Source organism: Fusarium musae, chromosome 8 (genome assembly GCF_019915245.1).
Source record: "Fusarium musae strain F31 chromosome 8, whole genome shotgun sequence".
NCBI lineage: Eukaryota > Fungi > Ascomycota > Sordariomycetes > Hypocreales > Nectriaceae > Fusarium > Fusarium musae.
In genome coordinates this window covers 2,427,689-2,453,194 of record NC_058394.1, presented here as the reverse complement: position 1 = coordinate 2,453,194, position 25,506 = coordinate 2,427,689, and the positions used below count along the sequence as shown (strand labels likewise).

General features: G+C 48.4%; 11 protein-coding genes across 11 annotated transcripts; 6 read left to right on the top strand and 5 right to left on the bottom strand.

Annotated features, from left to right (window-relative positions):
* Positions 1–613: 613 nt before the first annotated feature.
* J7337_011047 (uncharacterized protein) lies at positions 614–2,248 on the top strand (the record flags this gene model as incomplete). Its single annotated transcript, XM_044828598.1, has 1 exon — positions 614–2,248. One exon carries the CDS (start codon positions 614–616, stop codon positions 2,246–2,248), a length of 1,635 nt encoding a protein of 544 aa, XP_044677152.1.
* Positions 2,249–2,531: 283 nt separating this feature from the next.
* On the bottom strand, positions 2,532–3,009 carry J7337_011046 (uncharacterized protein; the record flags this gene model as incomplete). The annotated part of the gene is made up of 2 exons (XM_044828597.1): positions 2,532–2,740; positions 2,790–3,009. The coding sequence occupies 2 exons, from the start codon at positions 3,007–3,009 to the stop codon at positions 2,532–2,534; spliced, it is 429 nt and encodes a 142-aa protein (XP_044677151.1).
* A 1,124-nt stretch (positions 3,010–4,133) lies between these two features.
* Positions 4,134–4,925, bottom strand: J7337_011045 (uncharacterized protein; the record flags this gene model as incomplete). The annotated part of the gene is made up of 1 exon (XM_044828596.1): positions 4,134–4,925. One exon carries the CDS (start codon positions 4,923–4,925, stop codon positions 4,134–4,136), a length of 792 nt encoding a protein of 263 aa, XP_044677150.1.
* A 5,612-nt stretch (positions 4,926–10,537) lies between these two features.
* On the top strand, positions 10,538–11,641 carry J7337_011044 (uncharacterized protein; the record flags this gene model as incomplete). The annotated part of the gene is made up of 2 exons (XM_044828595.1): positions 10,538–11,472; positions 11,521–11,641. 2 exons carry the CDS (start codon positions 10,538–10,540, stop codon positions 11,639–11,641), a joined length of 1,056 nt encoding a protein of 351 aa, XP_044677149.1.
* A 309-nt stretch (positions 11,642–11,950) lies between these two features.
* J7337_011043 (uncharacterized protein) lies at positions 11,951–12,805 on the top strand (the record flags this gene model as incomplete). Its single annotated transcript, XM_044828594.1, has 1 exon — positions 11,951–12,805. The coding sequence occupies one exon, from the start codon at positions 11,951–11,953 to the stop codon at positions 12,803–12,805; it is 855 nt and encodes a 284-aa protein (XP_044677148.1).
* Positions 12,806–12,940: 135 nt separating this feature from the next.
* On the bottom strand, positions 12,941–13,993 carry J7337_011042 (uncharacterized protein; the record flags this gene model as incomplete). Its single annotated transcript, XM_044828593.1, has 1 exon — positions 12,941–13,993. The coding sequence occupies one exon, from the start codon at positions 13,991–13,993 to the stop codon at positions 12,941–12,943; it is 1,053 nt and encodes a 350-aa protein (XP_044677147.1).
* A 455-nt stretch (positions 13,994–14,448) lies between these two features.
* J7337_011041 (uncharacterized protein) lies at positions 14,449–15,054 on the bottom strand (the record flags this gene model as incomplete). Its single annotated transcript, XM_044828592.1, has 1 exon — positions 14,449–15,054. One exon carries the CDS (start codon positions 15,052–15,054, stop codon positions 14,449–14,451), a length of 606 nt encoding a protein of 201 aa, XP_044677146.1.
* Positions 15,055–15,737: 683 nt separating this feature from the next.
* On the top strand, positions 15,738–16,198 carry J7337_011040 (uncharacterized protein; the record flags this gene model as incomplete). Its single annotated transcript, XM_044828591.1, has 2 exons — positions 15,738–15,758; positions 15,785–16,198. The coding sequence occupies 2 exons, from the start codon at positions 15,738–15,740 to the stop codon at positions 16,196–16,198; spliced, it is 435 nt and encodes a 144-aa protein (XP_044677145.1).
* A 202-nt stretch (positions 16,199–16,400) lies between these two features.
* J7337_011039 (uncharacterized protein) lies at positions 16,401–16,799 on the top strand (the record flags this gene model as incomplete). Its single annotated transcript, XM_044828590.1, has 1 exon — positions 16,401–16,799. The coding sequence occupies one exon, from the start codon at positions 16,401–16,403 to the stop codon at positions 16,797–16,799; it is 399 nt and encodes a 132-aa protein (XP_044677144.1).
* Positions 16,800–17,122: 323 nt separating this feature from the next.
* Positions 17,123–23,572, top strand: J7337_011038 (uncharacterized protein; the record flags this gene model as incomplete). Its single annotated transcript, XM_044828589.1, has 4 exons — positions 17,123–17,816; positions 17,866–18,463; positions 18,515–22,330; positions 22,378–23,572. The coding sequence occupies 4 exons, from the start codon at positions 17,123–17,125 to the stop codon at positions 23,570–23,572; spliced, it is 6,303 nt and encodes a 2,100-aa protein (XP_044677143.1).
* A 79-nt stretch (positions 23,573–23,651) lies between these two features.
* On the bottom strand, positions 23,652–25,378 carry J7337_011037 (uncharacterized protein; the record flags this gene model as incomplete). Its single annotated transcript, XM_044828588.1, has 3 exons — positions 23,652–24,660; positions 24,709–25,234; positions 25,288–25,378. The coding sequence occupies 3 exons, from the start codon at positions 25,376–25,378 to the stop codon at positions 23,652–23,654; spliced, it is 1,626 nt and encodes a 541-aa protein (XP_044677142.1).
* Between the last annotated feature and the right edge of the window lie 128 nt (positions 25,379–25,506).

The window sequence follows — 25,506 nt, the reverse complement described above, 5'->3', positions numbered from 1 at the left end:
CAGCGCTGTGATATGTTGCTCCCTCCCAACCATGCATCCGCTCATCAAATTTGTCTGGAAGAAGCTCGGCCTGAAGCAACTGAGCTGAACCGGGAACACAGATCCATCAAAGCCTACATCAAATGGAACTGGCATGCGGGGAAGCAAGTCCCGTCAAAACTCAAGACATTCAACAGATGGCGTTCTTGCATCGAATGCAGGTGAGGTGGAGTTGCCGAAGCATGTATATTACGAGCTACATTCACATAATGCTCACGGCCGATCACAAGACTCGATCACGGTGCATCAGCAAGTTTGAGCAGATTCGCTGTCAAAAATAGGAGATATAAGTCTATGCACAGTACAATATAGGTTTTTAGAACAAGGATAAATCGAGCATTGATTCTTGAACGATTTCTGGTAGCCCGAGCCCGGACTGTCTAGATCCCGAGAGTGGGGCACCGGTCCCGAACTAACTGTGCCGTCCCGTCCCCAGCCCGATCTCATCGTCGGACCCGAAGCATCTCTTTTCGGGCCTTGATCAGCATTTTCAATCACAAGTATATATATGAGACATTGTCCCCATCACATTGTCGCTCCTTCCACCCCTCAACTTATCTTTTCTACAGACGACATGCCAACTACAGAAGAAACATCCGTTGTGATCGTTGGAGGCAGCCTTGTAGGCCTCTCAACAGCCCTCTTCCTCTCCCATTTCAACGTCCCCACCATCCTCATAGAGCGCCACCCCGGTAGTTCTCTTCATCCTCGCGCAATTGGCTACACTGCCCGAACAATTGAACTCTTCCGTACCGTTGGCGTTGAGTCAAAACTCAAAGGCATTCAATGGTCTGGCGGTCCTCCTCGCCGTATCGTGGTTGAGAGTCTTGCTGGAAAGTGGACAAAAGAACAAGGCTGGACGCAAAAGTCCAAAGGTGGTCCACCAGCTTCCTTTGCGGACTATTCGCCGACTGAAGGTGTTGCTATCGCTCAAGATGTCATTGAGCCTGTTTTGAGAGATCGAGCAAGAGAGCTTGGGGCAGATCTCAGACTGGGCTTCACCGTTACGGGCTGGAGTCAAGATGATAAAGGCGTTACAGTCAACGCTACCGGAAATGACGGCGAAGAAATCCATGTCAAGGCAAAATACATGGTCGCATGTGATGGCAACCGCAGCCGTATTAGAGAAAGTCTCGGTATCCAACGCCATGGCGTCGGTCTCCTTCGGAAGCTCCAGAGCATCATGTTCAGATGCGAGCCGCTTCAACATTTCCTGGACCACGGCTACAGTCAATTCCAGATCGAAGGTCGCGAAGATGGTTTCGAGGCTTTCATGACTACCTATGGCGGCGGACGATGGATGCTAGCTTGGAACCTGGAGGCCGACGACCCCGAAGCCATTCTCGATGAAGCAACCCAGCGCGACATGGTCCGCAAGGCTTCTGGTGTACAAGATCTCCCCGATGAAGATATCCAACTCATCACTACTGGTAAATGGGACATCGGCGGTCTCATCGCGGATCAGTTCTCTTCTGGCCGTGTCTTTCTCGCTGGCGATGCGGCTCATGCCCTCCCTCCCAACCGCGGCGGCTACGGCGCAAACACCGGTATAGCTGATGCGCATAACCTTGCATGGAAGCTCGCATCTGTGCTTTGCGGCAAATCCGCGCCAGAAATTCTTGATACGTACGACGTCGAGAGAAGACCTGTCGCAGATGTCCGACATGACCAGATCTTTGCAAGGGAGGACTACAAGCGATACGTCGTCGAAAAGGAATGGCCTGGAAAGAATGTTGAGATTATGGACGATGTGGCGATGGAGTTCGGGTATTTCTATAACTCGAAGACTATTGTCGGTGGTCCAGATGGATCTGTTCCGGTGAAGCGGCCGGATGAGTGGAATGGACAACCAGGTACAAGAGCGCCCCACGTTGCACTCGACGGTGATCACAGCTCAACTTTGGACCTTTTCGGTTCATCTTGGGTCGTTGTATCAAAGGATGAGAGGTGGAACCAGCTCGTGGCAGAAGCATCTGCAGCTACGGACGTTAAGATTGAGTTTGTGCACGTTGGAAGCGATGTTACAGAGAACAAGAAAGGCGATTTCAACAGATTGTATGGCGTAGATGGTACCGGTTCTTCCTTAGTCAGGCCGGATGGGTTTGTTGCTTGGAGAGCACCGGCGTGGCCGGCTGATGCACAGAGGGAGTTGATGCAGGCGTTGGGTCAGGTTTCCTTCTCGCTGAGGCATACAGATGGGTTGCAGTGAAACTCAATGGCGATCATATCGACTAATAGATAAGACGGGCCCAATTTTGTCATTATCGGTCTAGTTAGGCTTCCTTGTTTCATTGTGAAGTGGTCCAATGTGCGAGCAAGGAAGCAAGTCAGAAGAGTCAACAACAGTGACTAGTAGTAGATTATAGAAATAATGGTAAATTCAGAAGTCTATGGTCAAGAAGTATAGTTTGAATGTGTCGTACCGAAGCTATCCGCCAGTAAAGGCCAGTAGACTCATAAAGTCGCTATGGCAGCACTCCAGCCATCTGACTCTAATTAAAGGGTCGGCAGTAGTAGACAGTTTCAACTGTCCAGCCATCAACAGTATACAACACAACAGGCTTTCCAACAGCTCCAGTGCGCTTCCAGCAGTTATACGTATGGTATCCATTGGTGCCCGTGCCAGCCCAGGCATTGTCGTGCTTGCTGGCCGCATCCGCAAAGATATTTGATGTGAACGACACTCCAGTGCCAAAGGTCCCTCGCTTCCGGTTAACGTCGTGCTTCTAGATTAAAGAAAAAGAACTTACCCTTTACGGGTTGACCTTCCCAGATGATGTGGCTTCCGTGGCTGACGTCGACATAGTCATCAGGACGAGAGCCTCCGGTTCCGCCCGTTGCGTCGTGACCGTTGGCGTAGTACGCCATTCCGCTGGAGATCTCCTTGCCTTTCCAGGAGTTTACGAGGTAGAGTGTGTCGGCGGCAGAGGCAGCGCCAACAAGGGCAGATGTAAAAGCGGTGATCTTCATGATGTTGTTGGTGAGACTGACTGGGATGAGTTGGATATCCTGACATTTCTTGGCGATAACCCCAGGCATTTATATAATACGAGAATACATATTTTCGCAAAAGAACCAAATTGTGAACTCATAACTTACGGTTAGACTGTCAGATTAGGTCTACTGCTTGCAAAATTTCCATTTACGCTGTAGCAAGCGCTGACATCAGCGGCCTTCACCGGTGGCTGACTCGAGAAACTACTCTACTAAGGTGAAAGTTCTTTGGTTGTTATCTAGCCGACCCCTGGCATCATCAGAACTTCTGCGCTGCGAGTAATATAGCACTAGCAGAATGGGGTGATAATTATCGAGGCCCGGGCCGCATTTTTATGCTTAGCTTACTTGATTAGGCAGGAGTTGCGTGGTGATTGGTGTCATGTGGCTTGTCTGGCAATTTGCCTGTAATATTCACAAGAAGGGAGTACATGCTTCGATGGCGCGGTATTTTTCTTCTCTCATGCAGTTCAAGGGGCGCGATTGGTAGGCCCGCAAAATCATGTCTGCAGTTGGAAAAGTTGCGTCTACGGAGGTGTATCTAAGTAAAGAGTCTTGTCACTCATTCAAATGCTTAGGCTAGATAATGGACAGGGATGAGAATCGCGGAAAATGAAAAATATAATTTCAAAGGGAAGTTTCACTGTTCTTAAGTTCTAGCATTCTAATAAAACGATAGGATGTAGCCAAGATGACGCTATTGATAGTCTACCACTCGGAGTCGAGTTCGAGACTCAATTATGACACTACATCAACTCATTTTGGTACGTGATGAGTTTCGTTTATGGTTCCTTGGTCACTCATCGCCCGAGGTGCCTTCACGATGCTCAGGAAACCTTTCTACAAGGACTCCCACAAAACCTTCGCGACACGGAAAAGATGCTAGCGTCAGTAGCGCATAAAAAACGGCTTGAATCATATTCGCTACTCTGTTGCCATAACACTTTACATGCAAGATCAGTTTCAGCGGACATCCACTCCAGCACCTTACTCGTATACCTCATCAACAAGCCCGACTTCTAGCTTTGAACTGAAAAAAAAAAAAAAAAAAAGGTTAAAACAGTAACTGTAAGTGTAATAAATATGCTTATCTTGCAATGCTAATCAGATGAGGGAGGAGACTTTGGCCACATCTCCCAGTCTATCACATCCTCCCATCGAAGCATCTCATCATCCTCTTCGCCACCATAATCATGGTAATATCCATAATCCTCAAACTCATCATGGGGGACTGGCGTTGGGTAATGTGTATTCCTCCGTCTATTTCGTTTGCGCTCCGCTCGTTTTGCTTTTTCAGCTTTGTGTTTCTTGAGTGCCCTCTTTGCCCATTGCTTTAACTTGTCTGGGTAGCATATGCACCACAACGCAATCTCTCGTGCCGCCATAGCGTCTTCCAAAGCATCGTGAGTGTTGGAGCCCTGTCGAATACGCAATTTCAACAAGTCTGCACAGAGGGATTGAAGACTCCATCGACGACCGAAGGAAGCGCCCGGTCCAAACACTGCTTCTGCTGTAAGAATAGCGGTATCGAAAATCTTTCCATGTGATAATCGAAGCCTTTTTAAATCTTGCTGGAGAGATTGTCCAACCATTACTGTCTCTGTGTTGATATGCTTGAGTAGCTCTTGTCGTGCTGCTTCCCAACCACGGAGGACTTGTCCTTGGGATGCGGCTATAGCGAGTGTCGCCGGCCTTATACCATGAATGTTGGTACGCCAGTCAATGATGGGCTCATGAGGTTTGACAAGAGAATTAAGCAAAAGTTCGCCAGTGAAAAAGTCGATAACACAGATGGATATAATTTCACTTTCGCCACTGCTGATACCTGCCATTTCGCAATCTAGGGCAACTGCCTTTCTTTTGGGATCGAGAGAGGTCGGGTGAGTAGCCATAATGGTTTGTTTCGTGATAGCGACTTGCCGAGAGTCCTCTGGAACTTCCTCCCCCAGCACATAGCCCTCCTTTTTGAGTCGCTCAGAAGAATGGCATTTGCGAATGAGACGGTCGTATATAACTGAATTATCTAGTGATGAGAACCCTTCGTAGCTTTGGTCTTCGAAATGAAATGGTCGCGGAGGCTGAGGTGATGAGACGTTAACCGCTTGGTTTTGAGATAGTATAACCGCCGACAAATTCCCATGCTTTGCTTCATTATGTTGGGACAAGGCTTCCGGGCTGCAAAACCATTTGACGCAGTACTCACAGCACTGGTTGCTTTCATGTTCTGCATCTAAACAATGCTTCGCTAATAGGAAATGGGTTTTGAAAGATAGAGAGCATACTCTGCAGCATCGCGGGCTGTTCTTGTTGGTTTTGACCATTGTAGAGGATGTTGGAAAAGCAGAGTTGGGTAAAGCGAAATACGAAATGGAGGAGGCGAGATGGGGCATTTGTTTACGAGCTGCATGTTGGGCCTCAGCGCTTTGTAGGCCTCCAGAGTCAATTATGTGTTGGCAGTACGGATGCAGGATGGTGGCGCAATCACACGATCCAGGCAGTAGACCTCGACCCAATTGCGTAGCCAAGCCCGCATCTGCAGCAACATGAGCCAGACCCCATCGTTTGATTTGTATAATAGATACGTATATTCTGGAAATTTAACAGACTTGCATTCCTCCCTTAATAAAGACATGGACGGGTTGTGGCCTGGCATCGTGAAGTACACAGATATCGGCTACACAAAGGTACATCAGTTTAGCCCGTCCATTGAAATGCACGATAAGCGTTCTAATAACTGTTATCTAGTGCGGGGTTTGAAATGCATCCTCGAGCTCAACCAACGAGCTCCGCCATGTCGACATTTTACATTTTCAAGGGCCCGCTATACATGCAGGAGGCCGACTGCTCTGTCATCCAGTCGGATTTGTCCGGCTTTAGCGACCGGCCAATTGCCAGTCGTGTAGCTGACCATCAGTACATTTGGAAGAGGTTCTCACTTGTGACGTTGGTCTTGACAATAAGAACGGGGCCTCTTCCCATGAATACCATCCATCCTGACCCTCTTACACATTCCTACAACCAAAACTCCTGCTCTTTACACTCTGCAAACCACTTTCCCTTCCAAGAGATTTCATCCTACTATCAAATTCAATCAGACATGGATGCTGGTCAAAGTCAACTGCCACATCCTATTCAGTCCATTGCCAAGCACATCCCGAGGCTCTCGAAGCTTCCTTGCTTCGGTTGTGATGATGACCTCTCGGAACCAAGCGTATCTGCAGAGCACATAATGGATATTCTGGCTGACAATCTCAATCCAATGCACCAGCGAATCGAAGACTTGCAAGGCACGATCAACAATCTTTTAGAGGAAAACAAAACCCTGAAGCTTCAGATATCAACAAAGACCGAAGAATCAATATCCATGCTACAGAGAATGTGCAAAATGAATATAGATATACAAAAAGGTCTCAACGAAAAAAAGGCAATGGCAGATGAACTTGACAAGATGCGAGCGCAGAGTGTCGGGCATCCGCTAGGATTGCTCGAAACAACACCAAGAGGTATCTGGATCAGCAAACTTCTATCTAGGTCACAGTCTATTCACGGCAATCACAACGCACTTCAAGAGGATGGATTGTGTAATTCCGAGATTGAGAATGCGGATTCTAATGTAAAGAGTCCTTTAGACAGTATCCTCAGCGCCGATGAGGTTCGAGGCCTGTTTAATTCCTTTGAAGAGTGCTTTGACGAGCAAGATCTGGATTCATTGTCACTGCGGCATTGCTCAGTTTGTCATAAGATGAGATTCGAACAAGACAACCCCAATAGTTCATACCCTTTCGTCGACGAGTTTTCCAAATGTCTCCGGCCGCCTATCACCTGCACTGCTTCTGTCTGCTTGGTCTGCTATCTTGGATCTGTTGTCAGGTCTATACAGGGTCTACCGCAAACTTGGTGGGAAATTTTAGGGACAACGGTTCTGATGCCATGTCCATGCGGCGTCTGTTCGGGTAATATCGCTTTCGAGAATCGTGGGGCTTTACAGAGACTACTTGGACTCGCGAACGTCAAGGATGCGTGTGACGTACTGAGAATGTAGGCCTGTATAAAGTGGCCTGGCTTCAAAATTGTTAACCCTTCTCGAACAGATACGATACAGCACAGCATCTTGTGTCAGTACTCGACACTCTTGATCCTCAGCCAACTTTGAAAGAGCGTCAAGTGGCCAAGCATCTACATCAACACCTTATTTCGAATGGTATCATGAAACCCTTGTTTGGTCTTGAGACCTCAGAACTACATTCTCTGGAAAGCGTTCTACCACACGACGTGACTTCCCAGCTCGTTCAGATTTCGGAGCAGGATGGTACTGACGAGGTATTCCGTGTCCCCATTATCACACAGCTTCTGCGACGAGAGCAGTCTCCAGTTGAATGTTCTATCTGCACTGAACCTATTTATGATCTCACTAGTGAAGTATTGGAGCAATGGAATAACATTTGCCGTGATTATGGTGGAGACTGGAAGTGGAAGGTTCTTCCTTTCCCACGCAAGCTTGGCCAGAGGTGCTCTCATACTGTTGACTTCTGCACGGAGTGCTTAGAAAGCTACATTGAAGCCCAACTTGATCTACATGGGAGAACTGGGTGTCATCTACTTACTTGCCCTTCTTTTGATTGCGATCGGCGACTTGAATACGACGAGGTGAAACTGTATTCGCGACAAGAGACATTTTTAAGGTAAGCACTTATTTCAAGTATTGAGTTTGAGTAGGAAAGCTTGGCTCTAATACGCTCAAAGGTACGATGAATACTTGAAGCTAGAAGCTTTGAGCAATTTGCCTTCTTTTCGATGGTGTCTTGCCGACAATTGTTCCTATGGACAGATGCATGACCTAATCGAGAGCAACCACGTCTCTTGTGAGGAATGCGGTTATGAAATGTGCTTCCAGCACCAGGTGAGATGGCATGTTGATTTGAGCTGCGAGGAGTTTGATAGCATGCAGGAGAATGGAGACCCTCGATTCCGTGAGACTCGAGACTGGGTCAATGCCAACACCAAGCAGTGTCCTTCATGCGGAGTCAATACGCAGAAAGGCCCAGGTTGCTTCCACATGACTTGTGAATCACCCCACCAGCAGTCCCAGTTGATTCATTCTAACTGTAATGATAGGTACGCTATGCCGCTATGAGTTCTGCTGGGAATGTCTTGCGAGCTGGGGTGAGATCATGCCAAGATCGGGACGGTACAATCAATCAGCTCATCGTGATGGCTGTTACTTCAGGTCCAGTAATCAAGAACCTACACAGGTGACTGGGGAGCGTATTCCTTTCAGGTAATAGGTCAGATAGATATCAACTCAAGAACACCGATACTCAGTTACAGTTATTCGTTATAGGTGGAAAGCTCATCGTGATTTATATGAGTTTCGTTGAATATTTACGTAAAACTGAAACTGAGTCGCTAAATCGTCACTCCGGGCCCAGATATGACTATAACTACTATTATTCCACAGCTTCCTTTCATCGACGATCTAGGACTCTCTGTCCATGGGGACGGGGCTGGGGTAGATTTGGAGTTTATGTGTATGGTTGAACTACGAGACACAGTCGTCCCTTCGAGCTTGCAGGTGCCTATAGTTTCGTTCTCCGGGCTCGTCGTGTATCATATGGATCCATGGAATTTCGACAACCACCTTTTGTACAGCTTCCCAAGATAGGTCTGTAGGAACAGAAGAACTCCATGCTGATGATATCCAGCCGGATGTGTCGATAGTAGAGATGCATCCCATCAACATCAGCCAAATAAGCAATGGCTTGTGGGGATCTTGCTCCTGTTTCATGGCTAAACAGCATTCCTCAAGCTGCGAGGCGAAGATTGGTAGGTAAGCCTTCCGTGTCGGGCTACGTGAGAGTGTGGATAAGAAGGCAAGCATGCCAAGTCGTAGAGCTTCGGATACAACAGGAAGATGACCATTTCCAATACCTATCAATAGGGTTTGACCTGTGCTGACCTGAGACTGGAAGTAAAACCAATCGAGACACTTTTTCAACGTCGAGCATCGATATTGGTTTGCATGATTTGACAAAGCTTGCAATGTCTGATAGCAAGCCATCAACGCAGGATGCACCATCAGCCAGGGGATAACGCTCGGCGGCCTGATGACGCCCGCAGGCGCTTGTGGATAATAATAGTGGAAAGGAAAGTATAGTGGCCGACCTGTCGCCAACGACATTCTAAGGTCGACCTGCTGGATCTTGAACAATAGTTTAGAATCCAACGGCCCAGGCTTTGTCTCGCGAAGTTCCAACAACTTCCGCAGTCCGTCAAGGTGTGTTGAAACAGCATCAAGATCTCGAAACGACTCAGCTGCAAAGAGAAGGATCAAGATGATGAATATCGTGGTGTAGGATTGCTGCCCTGAAGCGTAGCCAAGACTTCTGTTTAAAGATGAGAGAATGGTGCAGAGTATTCGTTGTGATCGAGGTGATAGCTTGGTTCCAGAACACAAATCATCCACGGTATATGTAGCCAGGAACATTGACTCTAATAGAGTCTTATTGTCGTTCAATAATGTCAAGTGGTCGATCATGCTGTATTCTTGGGGGTCAATGTTCTCGAAGGATGTCTCGAGGGGATATGCCACGTCGAGCAGGGCGTTGAACTTGACGACTACAATCTCGGGTCAGTACAGATGACTGAGTTTACGATGTGGATATACCTAATCGCCATGCAGTTGATGGCAAGCGAGATGAGTCAAAGCCAAGCTCATCAGTACAAACCTGCAGTGACTTTGAAAGGGGCCCGCAACTTGTTACTCGACAAGACGCAATCTCTGGGGACTCGATATTCTTGCTGAGACTTTCCGTTGCGGCGATTGTCTCCGATGCCTTACGCGCCTTTCTCTTCGACCGACGCGAATCCTGCCGTACGTTGACCCCCTTCATACACCGACTACGAATCGAAGCCCGACTACCGGGCTCCAGTGGACGCCCATGGCCGTCGACAGTCAGAAACGTAAACTCAGTGGCTGGCATGGGATCAGATGTTCACGGAAGGTGACTGAGTAATGCTGACCGACCCGAAAAAGGACTTCAATCTGGTCCAAATCTCGCATCCGCTCAGCCTCAATCCTGCATCAGCGAGGCTCCGCAGCTTGACCAGATTGATGCCTGAATTAGGCTAAGCGTTATCCCCCCTGTTCGGACTTCAAAAAGCTCCGAGTTACCGCAGATCTTATCATTTGAACTAACCACATTTAGACATCAATCCGGTTGTTTGGCGAGGGCTGATCCGAAAAATCGGGAGGAGTATGCAAAGGCATTACCATTAGGCACAGAGCTGAAAGAAAAGCTTAATGCTGCGCATTATTGAATCATGTTTTTGGTGTGAAGACCACATCGCTATCCAATCTTGGTTAGTGGTACGTCGATCACAAAAGAGTAGTACGATAGACAAGGGCATTTCAGGTAGATGGATGCTTTATATAAAGGATAGCTGCTTCTTCAGAGAACGATATCATTAAAATTAATTCTTGCTTTACTCTCAGATTACTCACGCCATGGCTCAAAACGTATCTCCCTTCCGAAGTGCATCGTCACAGATGCCTGCACTTACCCTATCCGTCGGCCAACTCTTCATCCAATCCCAACTATGCACCAAGCCCCAATTACCCCCCGAGGACCTCGATCTCTCAGGCCAAACAGCCATCATCACCGGTGCAAACAACGGAATCGGCTTTGCATGTGCCAAGCTTCTCCTCCAGCATAATCTAAGCCATCTCATCATGGCGGTGAGATCCAAAGACAAGGGCACTGCTGCAGCTGAGGAGCTTCGTCAAACATCAGCATCAACAAGTCCCCAGATTGATGTTTGGGAGCTTGACATGGGGTCTTACCGCTCGATTGAGGACTTTGCTAAGGGCTGCGAGACTCTGCCTAGGATTGACCTCGTCATTCTCAACGCTGGCATGGGTGATATAACCTTCCATCTTAACAAGGCAACAGGTCATCAGGAGATTGTGCAGGTCAACTTTCTCTCTAACATGTATCTATCAGTTCTTCTCTTGCCTATACTCAAGAGAAGGGCTCCAGCTCCGAAACCAGGCCGCCTCACTATCGTCAGTTCCGGAACCGCCATGCACTGCGAATTACCTGAAGCCAAGACAGACCATATCATCTCTGCGCTCGATTCAGAAGCTAATTTCGATGGCATGGGCCATTACGGGAAATCCAAGCTTCTCGGTCACTTCTTTATCGACAAACTCTCTCAGCATGTTGACCCAAGCGATGTTGTCATAAACCTTGTTGATCCAGGCATGACAAAGGGCACCGGGTTGATGGACAAAGGGACTTGGCTGATGAGAATGGCGATGGCCACAGCAACTAAGTTAGTCGGCCGTACGCAGGAACAAGCTGCCTCAACCTACGTTGATGCAGCGATAGTCAAAGGAGAGGAATCCCATGGGTCGTATTTGATGGACTGGAAGATCTATCCGTAAGTACTTCTGCAACGCATTTTCCACCACCGGCTAACAGATCGCAGCTTCGGCGTATACTACTACACTGAAGAGGGTAAGAGTGTTCAGGACAGGATCTGGAGGGAGGTAATGGAAGAGTTTGCGTTTGCTCGTATGGAAGAGATTATACGTTCATTGAAGAAGTAGCCTGTGAGTCGGTGAGACGTAGACGGGTACCCGCGATTGTTTTCGGACTCGGACTCGGGATAATGTGTATTGTGAGACGGGTATGGAAAATCTCCTTTTGCAGACGATTATGCGACAACATAAGCACTAGTGATCTGCGCGCATAAAAGCGGCGCAGTATCAACTCTTATCATTAATCAAAACCTTTCAATATAAATAATGCTCATTTGCCAGCTTTGACTGGTCTGTCATACCATCCGCCATTATATCTTGTTCTTCCCTGCGCATCTTGTTTGACCCTGCATCTCCTCTCTTCATCTCATCTTCACCATGAATAAAGTCATAACCGGCTCCAACGCTCTGGTAGTAGGCGGCACCAGCGGTATCGGCTACGCAATCGCCAGCCGTCTGGCAGCATCATCCAATTACCAGTTCTCATCAATCACCATTGTGGGCCGCACAAAACCTCAGGTCATGCCAGCTGACAAAGTCTCATTTCGCGCTGTCGACGCAACATCAATGCACGCTTTGAAAGAGTTTGCGCAAGAGTTCCGAGATAATAGCCAGAACAGTCCTCTCGATCTTCTCGTGATGACGCAGGGAATCATGTCATTCGCTGGACGGACGGAAACACCTGAGGGGATTGACAGGAAGATGGCGTTGCACTACTACGGCCGTCAGCTCTTGATTAGAGAGCTCAGGCCCATTCTTAGCCAGGATGCGAAAGTACTTCTCGTTTTAGATGGACTCAACGCTAGTCCGGACAAGCTAAACTGGGATGATCTCGACCTCAAGGAAACTTTCAGTCTTGCTCACGCAGCCAACCACTGTATCACCATGAATGACGCAATGATACAGTATCACGCACTTCAAAATCAAGGCTCCAAACAGTTCTTCGCACACGGATATCCGGGAGTTGTAAACACAGCAACACCAAAGAACTCAGCTTGGTATTTCCGAGCTGTGTCCAAGGTTGCTTCGAAATTGGTCGGCCTCCAGCCTGAGCAGTGTGCTGAAAGACAACTTGATGGACTGTACAAAGCGGCGGATGAGTTGCAGTCCAAAGACACGTCCTGGGCTTGTACCGATAATCATGGAAAGGTGATTGGAGGGAAGAAGGAGTGGACTGAGGAGGAGAGAGGGAAGATTGCTGATCATACCTGGGCCCTTGTCGATCGTACATGAGATATTCAGAACTAGCTCTGTTGGATGTAACAATTGACCATACTGCTATAGACGGATTGTGTAGCTTTTGAATAACCATGTCTTACTGCATACATGTTTGGTAGCATAGCAAGACCCTGTCCGACTGTTCTGCACTTACACTGCCCTCTCACGTAGTACCTTCTCAACAGTTTCACGGCCAGAATCAACTGCGTAGTCCAGAGGTGTCTTTCCAGACTTTGCCTTCGCCTCGATATCCGCTCCCGCCTGTATCAACACTCTCGTCTTCTCATCTAAATCAGGCCCGCTGCCGAGATATGGCGCGGATGGGTTCCCTGCCACAAGATGCAGAGCCGTCTCGCCGTCATTGTTGGCCGTGTTGACATCGGCTCCACTCTCTACCAGCATCTTCAATGATGCAATATCCCCATACGTTGCAGCAACGTGGAGAGGTGATGCTCCTTCGTCGTTTACCGCTTCAATGTCCATGCTAGCTTTGAGTAAGTCTCGCGCTAGTTCAGGTGAGCTCTGCGCTGCGCGATGCAGGAGTGTGTCACCGCCTTCGCCTTTGAGGCGGATATTTGCCCCACGATCGATTAGCAATTTGACGCATTGTGGTCCGTCGCTTATTGCATGATGCAACACGGGATCCCCATTGTTATTCACTGCATTTACATCAGCGTCAGCTTCAAGAAGCATTTGGACAATTCCAATGTGCTCATGGGCTGCAGCGATATGCAAAGCTGTGTTTCCGTAGCAATCCTTTGCCGATACATCCGCCCCAGTGTCTATGAGGAGCTTAGCGATTTGTGTCTCCCCAAACAATGACACAACATGCAGAGGCGTTTCTTCATCGATATTGCGACTGTCAACATTGGCCCCCGCCTTTAGGAGCACTTCAGTGATTTTCACGTCACCACCGGCTGATGTGTTGTGCAACGGCGTGACGCCATCATAGCTTGCCGCAGAGACGTTGGACCCAGCTTCAATGAGCATCTGCACAGCTTTCTCGTCGCCGAACTGCACGGCATAGTGAAGTGGCGTGAAGTCACGAGCCGTCTGTGTAGCTGATACGTCAGCGCCGTCTTGTAGAAGCTGTTCTAGTCGTTGGTTGTCTTGGTGAAAGGCTGCTTGGTGCAGAGTTGTGATTTCTGCGGGATCTTGGCCCGCGGCGTGGCATGGACAGGTCTGTGTCGATGCGTGAGACATTGTGAGTTGTTTTAGAAATGCTGGAGGAGAAATGGTAGATTGACAGCGGAGGATCGTTAGATATACGACAAGCCATTTGAAAAATCGTGGATTTTAGTTGGAGCCATTCAGGCAGCAAGTCGGTCATCGCCATTTGGAGTCGTGGACCAAGCTGAGGCTAGCTGAAACCTAGGCTCGAATTGGAAGGTATCACAAGAACTTCACGGCAACATCCGAGAGCATGCTTTACCAGCGCTTGGTCTCAAAGAAACCCAGGTTCTATGAATAGGTATTTGCAAGTACTGGCAAAATGCTAAGGAACCGATAGCACCGTGTTTATATCTCGGTTTATTCCAAGGCACTTATCTCCACAACCACGGAAGCTTCTCTTGCAGCCACTTTGACCTCGCGTAATATTCCATTGTTTCCTTGGCTTGCAACCCATCAAAAGCTCATGACAGGCTGCTTGGTTTGTTCTAGAGGTATCCCAGATCTTTGAAAGCCCTCTGCAGAATCTCCCGAATGACATTCTGCTTCCTAATATTATACGCCATAACATCCTCCCCATTCTCAACACTAGCCCTCGCAGACTCCCTCTTAATACTCTCATAAGCTTTCCTATCGTCCTCATTCTTCCTCAACCAATCCACAAAGATCTTGTGCCTCACCACCTCCGGGCATCCCGGACCCCAAACGTGCAAATTCGTCGGCACGGGTTCATAATCGCAAAAGAAGCGATGTCCATGCCAACCCGGCTCCCTGACGAGAAAATGGAAACCAACATTCTCAAGTGCATCTACATAGGAAGCTTCGTCGTTGATGTCTTTGACTGTTAGGTCAATGTCGATGACAGCTTTAGCGGGTAGACCAGGGACGCTGGTTGAGCCGACGTGGTTGATTGACACTGCTGTGTCGCCGATGGCAGATTCGATGCGTGCTTTTGCACGGGCAAAGTGCTCTGGCCATGTTGGGTCGGGTTCGACGATGGCGAGGGGCTGTTTGTATTTGCGAAATGCAACTCTGTCGATGAGGGAGGGGTCAAATTCGTAATGCTTTAACAGTTCTTCAATTGTTGGGGCCATGATGACTTTTCAGAAGGGGAAATGACCGTAAATTGTCTTCACGCGTTGCAGAAGTTTATATAGAGGAAGACGGCGCACGAGTGAGCGCAGGTTGCATATAAATGCTGTTGGAAGCTCAGATTCAATGTGGTTCTGCTGTTTAGGCTGCATTAGCTCACTTGTTTTCCCCGCACCCGACGACAGGCCTTCCCCATTTGCAGCGGCTTGGTGACTCATTCGCCGATGAATTCTTGCATAAGACACTGTGGATCACTAGATAATACGACTGGAACAAATTTATTTATTCCTTGCCATGTCGAGGCTGGCCTTGAACTGGATTGGTTTTTTGGGATCACATATACGCTATGGCATACTTCCGCACAGCGGTCAAGGCTAACAGGAATTCGTCTCTGAAGCAAGGTGATTGAGAGCATTTTTAATATTGACGTATTTTCATATGCGCATAGGCTGCTATTCATGGCCTGTGGACACTGACTGAATCCCTGCCAAGATCAGCAGAGCCCTGTGAGACGCAATCCGGTCCAAGTATCGACATGTCAGATATGCACTGCTCACCAAGGACGTCAAGAACTTTTGAAATGCTTATCTATCTGGGCACATAAGCACTTCAAAAGTTCTTTAGTATCCTTGCTCTCCGATACACCGAAGAAGACCCTTTGTGCAGATTGCAAAATACAATCATTATGGCTTCAAATGCACGCAAGGTAAATGGCGTCATACGATAAACGAGGCGCTGCCACTGACGGTCGACGATCTTACAAAGCAATGGTTCACCCAGATTCTCAAAAAGCCTGTCAAAGATGTCAAAGTTATTGAGATAATCCATGGAACAGCTTCCAAGGTCTCAATCAATCCAACGTTCCAGAATGATACCGATGACAGCGTCAGTAATGTTTGCGTCAAAGGCGGATTCAATCCCGACATTCGAGAACCTTTGCCTTTCCTCTACGCCATTTACAGACTCGAAGCTGAGTTCTACTACTACCTTGCCCCAAAGCTCAAGATCCCCCTTCCACCGGTATTGTATGCTGGTATAGATACTGTGAACGGCCAGGGCGTCGTTGTGATGGCCGATCTCAAAGCTCAGAGCTGCACATTTGGTAACCCACTAGAGAGACATGGACGGTTGAGAGGGCGAGAATAAGTGTCTCGCTACGCTCCATGCCGGCACCTGGGGCGATACAAGAGAAGCGATTTTGATCAAACATGCAATCTTGGGTTTGTTGGCGCCTGATGAATGGGATAAACGTTTTGTTCTAGATGCGAAACCTCCGGTTCCTAAGTTTATTGGGGATCGGGAGCGTATGACGGCGACATCCAAAGCTCTTTGGGAATTTGGCTCCAAAATGAAGTGTATCGTCCATGGTGATGCACACATTGGAATCACATTCATGTCATCCGCAGGAGAGCCTAGCTTTCTTGACTGGCAGGTAACTCAGTCTGCGTTAGCTATGCATGATGTTGCGTACTTCATCGGCGGCGCACTGTCGATTCAAGATCGCCGCACTCATGAGAAAGACCTCTTGCAGTCTTACCTCGGCGCCCTGAAACTTGCGGGCGGTCCGGGACTTGAGATCGAGGATGTTTGGGAAGAGTACCGACGACAAACGTTTCGCGGCTTTGCATGGGCCCTTGCTGGGCCACTGATGCAGAGCCGCAAGATTGTCGATGCTATGGTGGAACGACACTGCGCGGCGATTGTAGATCACAAGAGCATAGAATTACTTGAGGGCCAGGAGTTATGAGACGAACAAGCTTAAACTATATTACCTAAGTCTTTTTGTCATTTAGGATCAAGGCCCTGTGTTTTCTTTCCTCCTCTAGAGCCTTCAACCAGTGACTCTCAAGAGTAAGGTATCTTCAGATCTCGAGCCAATTTCTCACCTTTGACGCTTGTCGCTTGTTCATAATCCCTGTCAAGTCATCAGATCTTGTGACGTGTAAAGACGGACATGATTGGATCATCCCATCACCAGCTTCGCCACTCTGATCCATCCGTTTCAAGCTCAATCTCACTGCAGCCTGCCCCTCAAATACTACTCACCATTGCAATTTCCACGGCTCGAACATGGCGGAGGCCATCGGCTTGGCCGCTAGTATCGCTGGCCTCGTGCAACTCACTGGATCTGTCTTCAAACTGCTCACCAAGTTCTGCAAGGAAGCCAAAGATGCACCGTCAAAAGCCCAAGACCTCGCCATCCAGACAAGAGATCTTGCTGGAATTTTCGAAAACCTGAGATTGTTGGCTTCGGCGTTGGAAGAGCGAGAGTCCAATCCAGCGCTCAAACCGCAACATCTCGAGTCGTGTCAGAAGACATTGAATGAGATTAGTAACAAGCTTGACAACGCGCTTTCTGACTTTGATGGCGGCAAATCAGCACGGCGTTTCGTTCGCAGGTTGAAATGGCCCTTTTCACTGCAGGAGACAAAAGATTTGGTCGCCGAGCTGGCCAATCATCGCGCCAATCTTCAACTTGCTCTCGCTGCAGATAGTATGGACGCTTTGATCAAGAGTCTGGCCAAGCAGGATGAAATTCATAGCATAATCGAAAGAAGGATCAGTTTTGAGACTCGAGTAGAGCTCAACAAGCGGCGCAAAGAGGTCATGAACTTCTTCCTGCGTATAAAACCTCAGGACTATCTCGATGTTAGTCGCGAGCTCCGGCATGAAGCGACTGGGTCTTGGCTTACCAGCGACGATTCAACCTTTGAAAGGTGGAAGAATGGATCAAACTCTCAATTGTGGCTCAGCGGTATCCCAGGTAAGTTGCAACGGTTTATCGGCTCGTGTGTCCACTAACGTCTGTACAGGCAGCGGAAAGACTGTTCTGTGTGGACTTGTCATAGAGACTGTTCTTGAACAGAGCGATGATATGACTGCAGTGTGTTTCGCGTTCTGCGACTACAAAAACCCGGACTCGTGTCTCCCCGAAAATATCCTGGCCGCACTTGCAGTCCAACTTGGTCTCCAAGGCGAGGAAGCCTTTGACCTTCTCGATGAATACTTCGACATGCTCCATCCCGATGATAAGCTCCCTACCAAACCAAGATTAGACGACCTTATGGAGCTCTTTGGATCCATGTCTGAAGCTTATAAGAAAGTATTTGTTATCGTTGATGGGCTAGACGAATGCGGTGGTCAGGTAGCTCGTATGACCCGGTCCTTGAAAGCTATAGTAGATGGATCTGAGACTGTCAGCTCTGCCTTCTTTAGCCGAAAGGAAGAAGAGATCCGTGAGCAACTCGCTGAGGGGTTTGAACACATTGAGGTTTCAGCCCATGTGAGGGATTTGGAAGACTACACACTTGCAGAAGTCAGCAAGCGAAAGGTACTCAAAAGCATCGAACGGACGAACCCGGATCTCTATAAGGATATCCTTCATACTTTAGTGCACGGAGCTCAAGGAATGTGAGTTAACCTTGAGTGGCCTTGGGAGTACAAACAACTAATACCACCTAGGTTTCGGTGGGTGGCTTGCCAGATCGACCATATCTGTAGCCTCCCCAATAACAAAGCTCGAAAGAGAGCTTTAACCGAGCTTCCACCAACTCTGAACGAGACTTACGATCGTGTTTTACAAAGGGTCATGCAATGTCCGCCTGAAACACAGACCTGTGTCAGAAGAGCTCTTCAATGGACAGCACTGGGATCACCCAAGATGAACATCGCCAGTTTATGCGAAGCAGTGTCGTTTCACCAAGACATGGATGCATTCGAAGACGATGATATCATTGAGCCTGAGGTTATATCACGTAATTGCGGATGTCTGCTACGAAAGTCTTTAGACGGAAATTACTTCGAGTTTGCCCACTTCACAGTCTTGGAATACCTAGAACGGACTGAAGTCGGCGACTTTCGATACTATGAAGAGGATGCTTACCGGTCATTCGCGCAAACTTCGATTAGTTACCTGTTGCTTCCACACTTCGATCGGGTGCCGACTATCATTGATACAGTCGAGGAAGCTTACGCCAAAGAAAGGAACCAAAAGCACCCTTTCTACAAGTTCGCCGTCTTTACCCCTCTGGGAGTACAGAGAAGCACAACTTCCTATCTCATCCACCTGAGAGTCATGGAAGAAGAAACTGTGCTGGAACTTCTCAAGCGCCTCTTCGATATCCACAAGACTGGCAACTTCAGAGCATGGGCTCACGCAGTACTTTCTGGGGGACAGAGCGTACTGTCTGGGGGACAGAGCGAACTGTCGACTATGCATCAGCTGTCAAATGGCCCGTTGCATTTCGCTGTGTTTCTGCTAAGTCCCAATCTGTGCCAATTTCTCATTGACAATGGTGTCGATGTGAATTTAGTGCGAGGTGATGCCACTCCGCTCGCCATGACGATCGCCATGACGATCGCTGCTCTGGAAGATGAAGGATTCCTCCAGGAAAAGATGGAAGACCCTCATGTCATGGAACAAATGGCTCGCACTATCAACGTTCTCTTGGATAATGGCGCTGATACTTCATTTGTCACCAAGGGCCATAGTTGCATGGCTTATGCCATTGACTCGTTGTCAGGTCATTGCCTTCTCCAATTCATTCGTCCAACATCTGCCGTGCCAGAAGATGCAGTCACAGCCTTTTTGAAGTTTGAGTGCAATGATGAGTCCGATGACTTGGTACTCGAGGCTATACTTCGTTTAGCTGTTGGGGATGAAGCTTTCCCTCAGTGGCAACCACTAGCAGCCACTGCGTTGTCTTTCTCTCGTGCTCGTGGCCTCACTTTATCGCAAATGGCTCTCAGCCCTACAGCTTATAGGTATAGTGACCTTGGGTATCGACAAGCACTTGAGATTGCTGCCAAGTTTGGATTAGTCGACGAGCTGGCGACACTCATCTCGGATTCACGTTATGGCGGCGTTGTTGCCAAGGCTAACGGTTTCGAGTTACTCAGTGCCGCGGCTAGAAGCACATCAGCCAACAGCGGCAAGATAGCCGAGATACTTCTTGGATCTGGTATTAATCCAAATGTCTGTGGTATCTCTGAACAAAACTGTTTGCACATCAGCTGTAATACAAATAACACAGAGGTAGCCTCAGTTCTTCTTTCTCGAGGGGTCAATCCCGGATCTAAAGACGAAGATGGCGAGAACTCATGGCACGCAGCTTGTTATAACGGACACGAAGAGATCATGACCCTGCTCCAGAAACAGGACGAAAACGCCTCGGTAAATCTGGCTACTTTAGACAAAGATGGCCGAACACCCTTTTCTGCTGCCCTTCATGCCGGTCATGGCAAGCTAGCACTCGAGTTATTAAAGACCCTACCAGCCGAGGCAGATTACTACGTGTCACAGAGCTCAATAATGAATGATGTCGCATCAATTGCTTCCTTGGAACTATTGACTACATTGCAAGATAAAGGAATTACAGACTTGGATGTCTCGAATGTGGAAACGACACCTATGCACCATCTGAGCGCCACATGCACTCCAGAGTTTGCTCGAGCCTTGGCCGAATGTTATGATCCGTTCTGTGCGGACAGCTCAGGGGATTTCCCGTTTCAAGCGTTCTTCGAGCGCTGGCTTTATCACAACACTTCTATGGAGTTTGATGAGACAATACCTTTGGACCCCGAAATGTTGAAGATCCTCATCCCAGAGGACAATGAGTTTTCAAGTTCTGGTAAAGTGAAACATGCTTGGGAACTTATTTGTGCTGGCCTAGCGGTCGAAGAGATCTGCTGCGACGCTGATGACGATGACCCTGAGGACAGAGGCTGTTACTATTATCTCTCTAGCGATCTGACAACACTCTTTAATCACGGCGTTCTCTCCTCGTATGAGTGCACAAGAAAGATATCTGGTTTGGTTCCGCTAATTGGATACCTGAAGAATTGTCCCAGCGATCAATTTTGCTCAACATCGTTTGTCACTCTTGTATCCCAAGTTGTGGACTCTTCAAAGCTCAGTACCTCGCTTGAGGCTGTCGACGACGGCTACCATTTCTTCAGGTCAGCTATTTTGACGGACAGTCCAGAGGTTATTGTAAAGCTCATTGATCTCGGTGTTGACGTTCATCGACCGGTCCCTGAGGAAATGTCAAGCAATCCCACGTCACTATTTGAGATAGCGTGTGGAGAAGCAAGTATTGAAGCATTCGAGGCCATATTGGACACTGGTGCTTCTGAAGGTATCAACGCGGTTGGTCTGACTGGACAGAGCCCATTGGAGCTAGTTGTCAAAGGTTCAAGCCCAGATAAGATATTTCTGATCAAAGGACTCGACGATAAGGGACTTGTTCAGTCGACTATCGCCCCCGCAACGCCGTTAATAATCGAGGCTACAAAGCAAAATGACCTACCACTGGTGAAGTGCCTATCGAATATTGGGTATGACCCATTTACTGTTGACGTTCAGGGCTGGGGAATCCCCCAATGGGCTGTCAAAAAACGTCAGCTTGATATACTCAGGTGGATAGTCGAAAAGTCTTCTAGTCCATCCCAGTGGCAACTCGCTCCTGCCTGCACCTGGATAACTCCAAACGAAGCAAAGACACCGATAGTTGATGACGAAGTCAGTTTACTACACTTTGCAGCTAACGTGCCGGACTTCTTATCATACTTCTTGGAGAACCAGTTCTTCGATATCAATATTAGCACTCGCCACGGAAGAACAGCGCTTCACTGTGCAGCGATGAAAAGTTCTATGGCTTGCTGTCGGATGTTATTAGATCAGGGGATCAATATCTCCGCTCAAGACAAAGATGGGAAACTTGCCGTAGACTATGCCCTCGAGACTGGTTTCGACGACCTTGCCTCGTTTCTACTAGCATCAGGCTCTCCTCTTCCCCGAGGCCAGGTTGCAGCAACAGGCGAAATGATAAAGGATTTGACTTCCAACGAAGGACTTCAGCTCGCCCGAAGACGAGAATTCGAAGCCGCCATCACGAATGGCGATCTTGAGCAGTGCAAGGTGGCTGTCGGCCAGGGATGTTTGATCAACCAGCCTTTGCCAAGCTGTCACTCCTGCACCCCTATCTTCACCGCTATAAGAGCTCAGAAGCCAGTCATCGTCAATTGGCTACTCGACGAGGGTTCAAGCACATGCAGCTTTTTTTGCAAACGTCACCCTACCCAAAATCTGTTCACTCACGCTGTCACCGCCATGGAGCCGTCATCCTATATTGAGAAATTCCTTTCAGCTGCTTTGAAGTCGCGATCAATTACTCGAGCACACCTTATTGACGCCATTTGCGACTGCATTAGTAGAGGGAACTCCAATGTCCTGAAGCTCATACTGGGTCATTGCAGAGAGAATATCGGTGAATACTAGTAAGTGAAGCCTGTTCAGGAATTATCAAGTGTATTAACATAGCCAGCAATGCCTGGAAGGGTTACCTGAGTTCTGCCCTCGGCCCTGATTCAGCTCAGCAGTTCACATCCGCACTACTCAATCACCATAATCCGGTGGTCTTCCCGCATAGGACGCCATTGCAAGTCGCAGCGGCAACTGGAAAGGTTAAGATGGTGAAGTTCTTGATTCAGCAAGGCGCTGATCTAAACGTGTTTGATAACCATCACGACACCCCTTTGATCATCGCAGCCAGACACAACCATGTCCTTGTTGTGAGGGAACTTTTACAACATAAAGCCATTGCTGGAACGAGCAACATGTTTGGTAACACTGCCATGTCGTTGGCTGTTCTCATGGGTCATTTAGACGTTGCGAAACTGTTAGCAGAAGAGCGACCATCTACATTACAGTATAGGGACATAGATGGATCAAATCTTCTTCTCAAGGCATCGCAAGAAAGCATATCGCTGCCCACCTTCAAGTACCTTCTGTCAAAAGGGCTGGATATTCACCAAAAGAACGATGACGGGATACCTATGCTTGCTTTCCCTTCGCTTCAAGTCAGATACATCGACTACTTATCGCAGCATCGATTGCTCGATAAACCGTTACCGTCTCCCGCACCAAATGCAGACAACATTCTCAACAACGCCATCGTGTTTTGCACAACGAGCCAGGTCAAGCGGTTATACAGATCCCTACCACCGCATGATGCCGGTATTCTCTTGAACATGAGGAGTAGACCTCAAGGATCCCCTCTGTGTCTGGCGGTTTTTCGAAATAATGCGGCGATGACGGGTCTGTTGCTAGATCTTGGAGCGGACGTGAATATGGCAGGGTGTTGGTTTGGGACACCTCTCATGTGCGCCATTACCTTCGGGAATTTAGAGCTGGTTAAGCTACTTGTCCGACGAGGCGCCAGTCTAGAACACACTGATAAGAACGAGGAGATGGTTAGTGGACTTGAGAAGAGTCTACCGTATCCTGACATCACTCGTTGGTTACTGGTTGGGCGGTTCCAAGATCAGAAGATGCTGGGAGATAAGGCGTTCAATGGTGAGTGCGCCATTAGGCCATGGAGTGGCAAAAGAGAGTACACGACTCTATTGAAAGGTTCTCATCGACGTCGTTGGGAAGAGTCGACTCTTGATTACTGTAAAAGACTTGCTGAGCTGAAGCGAATAATGAGAGGGAGTGAGGCTTTTACAGAGTTTGTCTAGGAGTAGGACGGTAGAGTTCTAAGCACTTTCTGTTCATCTTTCCCATCAAATCATGTTCCTATTTACTAGACCAATATCTTTATGCTTGCTCCAGTTGACTGACCTCCACCTCCCGCTTCATCTCAGCCTTCTCGTCCCTCGCCAAGATAGCCTCGTTATCAGGCGCCAGCTTATTTCCATAGCGACCAATCTTGTACCAAGGTAGAGAGAACAGTTCATCGGTGCTCTCAAGTGATCGTCCTGCCATCTCTGGAACAAATGCCCAGACCCAGATGAGGCCGAGGATACAGACAGCAGCGCAGAAGAAGAAGAATCCACTGCTAGTCATGTGAAGAAGCATAAGGGGAACAGCCTTGGTGCTGCCGTACTGGTTGGCAAAGTGAAGACACATGGTGATGGAACTACCCAGGGCACGAAGGCGAAGGGGCCAAATCTCAGCGTTGACGAGATACTGGAACGAGTTCCAACCCATTGTCCAGCCGACACCTGAGATGTACAGCATTGCAATTGCGCCGACGCCAGCATGCTTCTGAGTGCTTGTCAAGGTTCCATCCTCAAGGGTCTTCGTACCAACGATAGCAAGGAAGATGGCGATGTACAAGACTGAGATAGTCTGAAGAGTAATACCAGCATATAGAGATCGACGTCGACCGATGAAGTCGACAAGGAAGAAAGCGCATGCATAGGCAGAGACCAACTTGACGACACCGAGAATGCAAGTGGCGAAGAGTTTCTCAGACTGGCCAGACTTTCCGAGGACCCCAAAGAACTCGGCGGCATAGATGGTGATGGCACTAGCGCCAGACCATTGACCCAAGAGCTGGGCCATGAAGCCGAGCATGAAGCGGTATCGGTTGGCGGGGATTGTAAGAAGTTCTCGGATCTTGCCCCATCGGGAGACACCGAGGATGGCTTCTTGCTCTCGCTCAAGTTGCTCGCGAATGCCGTACAGTTCAGCTTGGACGAATGGATGGTCTTCGGGGAGTTGTCGAAGCTTGCAGAGTGCTTTGGTGCTCTCTTCATTTCGACCCTTCATGGTGAGCCACCGAGGGGTCTCGGGGACGGTGAAGGATAGGATCAGAAGGAGTCTACCGAAGGTTAGTCGTTGATAGTCAGAGTGGGGGAAGTTTACATACCCAGAGAAGCCAATGTGGCATGTTTGAGGAGCAACCCATTGGTACCGAGATGAGTCGGGCATGTTGATGGAAGCGCCCCAGTTGCTAAAGTACGCAACCATGACACCAAGGTAGACAGAACCAGCAAAGATATTGGTAAGCATACCACGCACAGCCCTCGGTGCAGTCTCAGCAAGGTATGTCGGGCCAACAACGACAGTCATTCCGATACCCAGGCCAGCGATGAAGCGTCCAGCCAGAACCTGTCCCACGCTTCCATGGCTGGTAATTACGATGATGAAACCAACAAGCCAAAGCATGCACAGGAATTGAAGTGACCGAACACGACCGATCTTATCGCAGAGGAAGAATGCTAGGAGTGAACCAGCGATGGAACCGATTTGAACCATGCTGGTGATATTGGACTCGACTTGGGCTTGATGTTCTTCGGATCCGTGATCGAGGCCAAATTCTTCTTTGAAGCTCTTGAGGGTGACCATGCCTCCGACGAGACCTTCGTCAAGGCCACGACTGGCACCTAGGACACCTTTAGAAGAAGTTAGCAATTAACACATCAGTGACTGGAATTGGAAGACGAACCGAAGACAAAGGTACTCCAGTATAAGCGCCAGTTCATAACCTCACTAGGCGTATCCGCCATCGCGGCTCTGTTTCCGAGCGTGAACTTCATCTTTGCAGAATTTCTCAATGATATCCTACTCGACACAAAGGTACAGAACAACAAGATCCGTCGAGGAGAAATACGCATAGTATTTATGGTTAAGAAATATTGGGGATCGTTTCTACAACCAGCGGGGA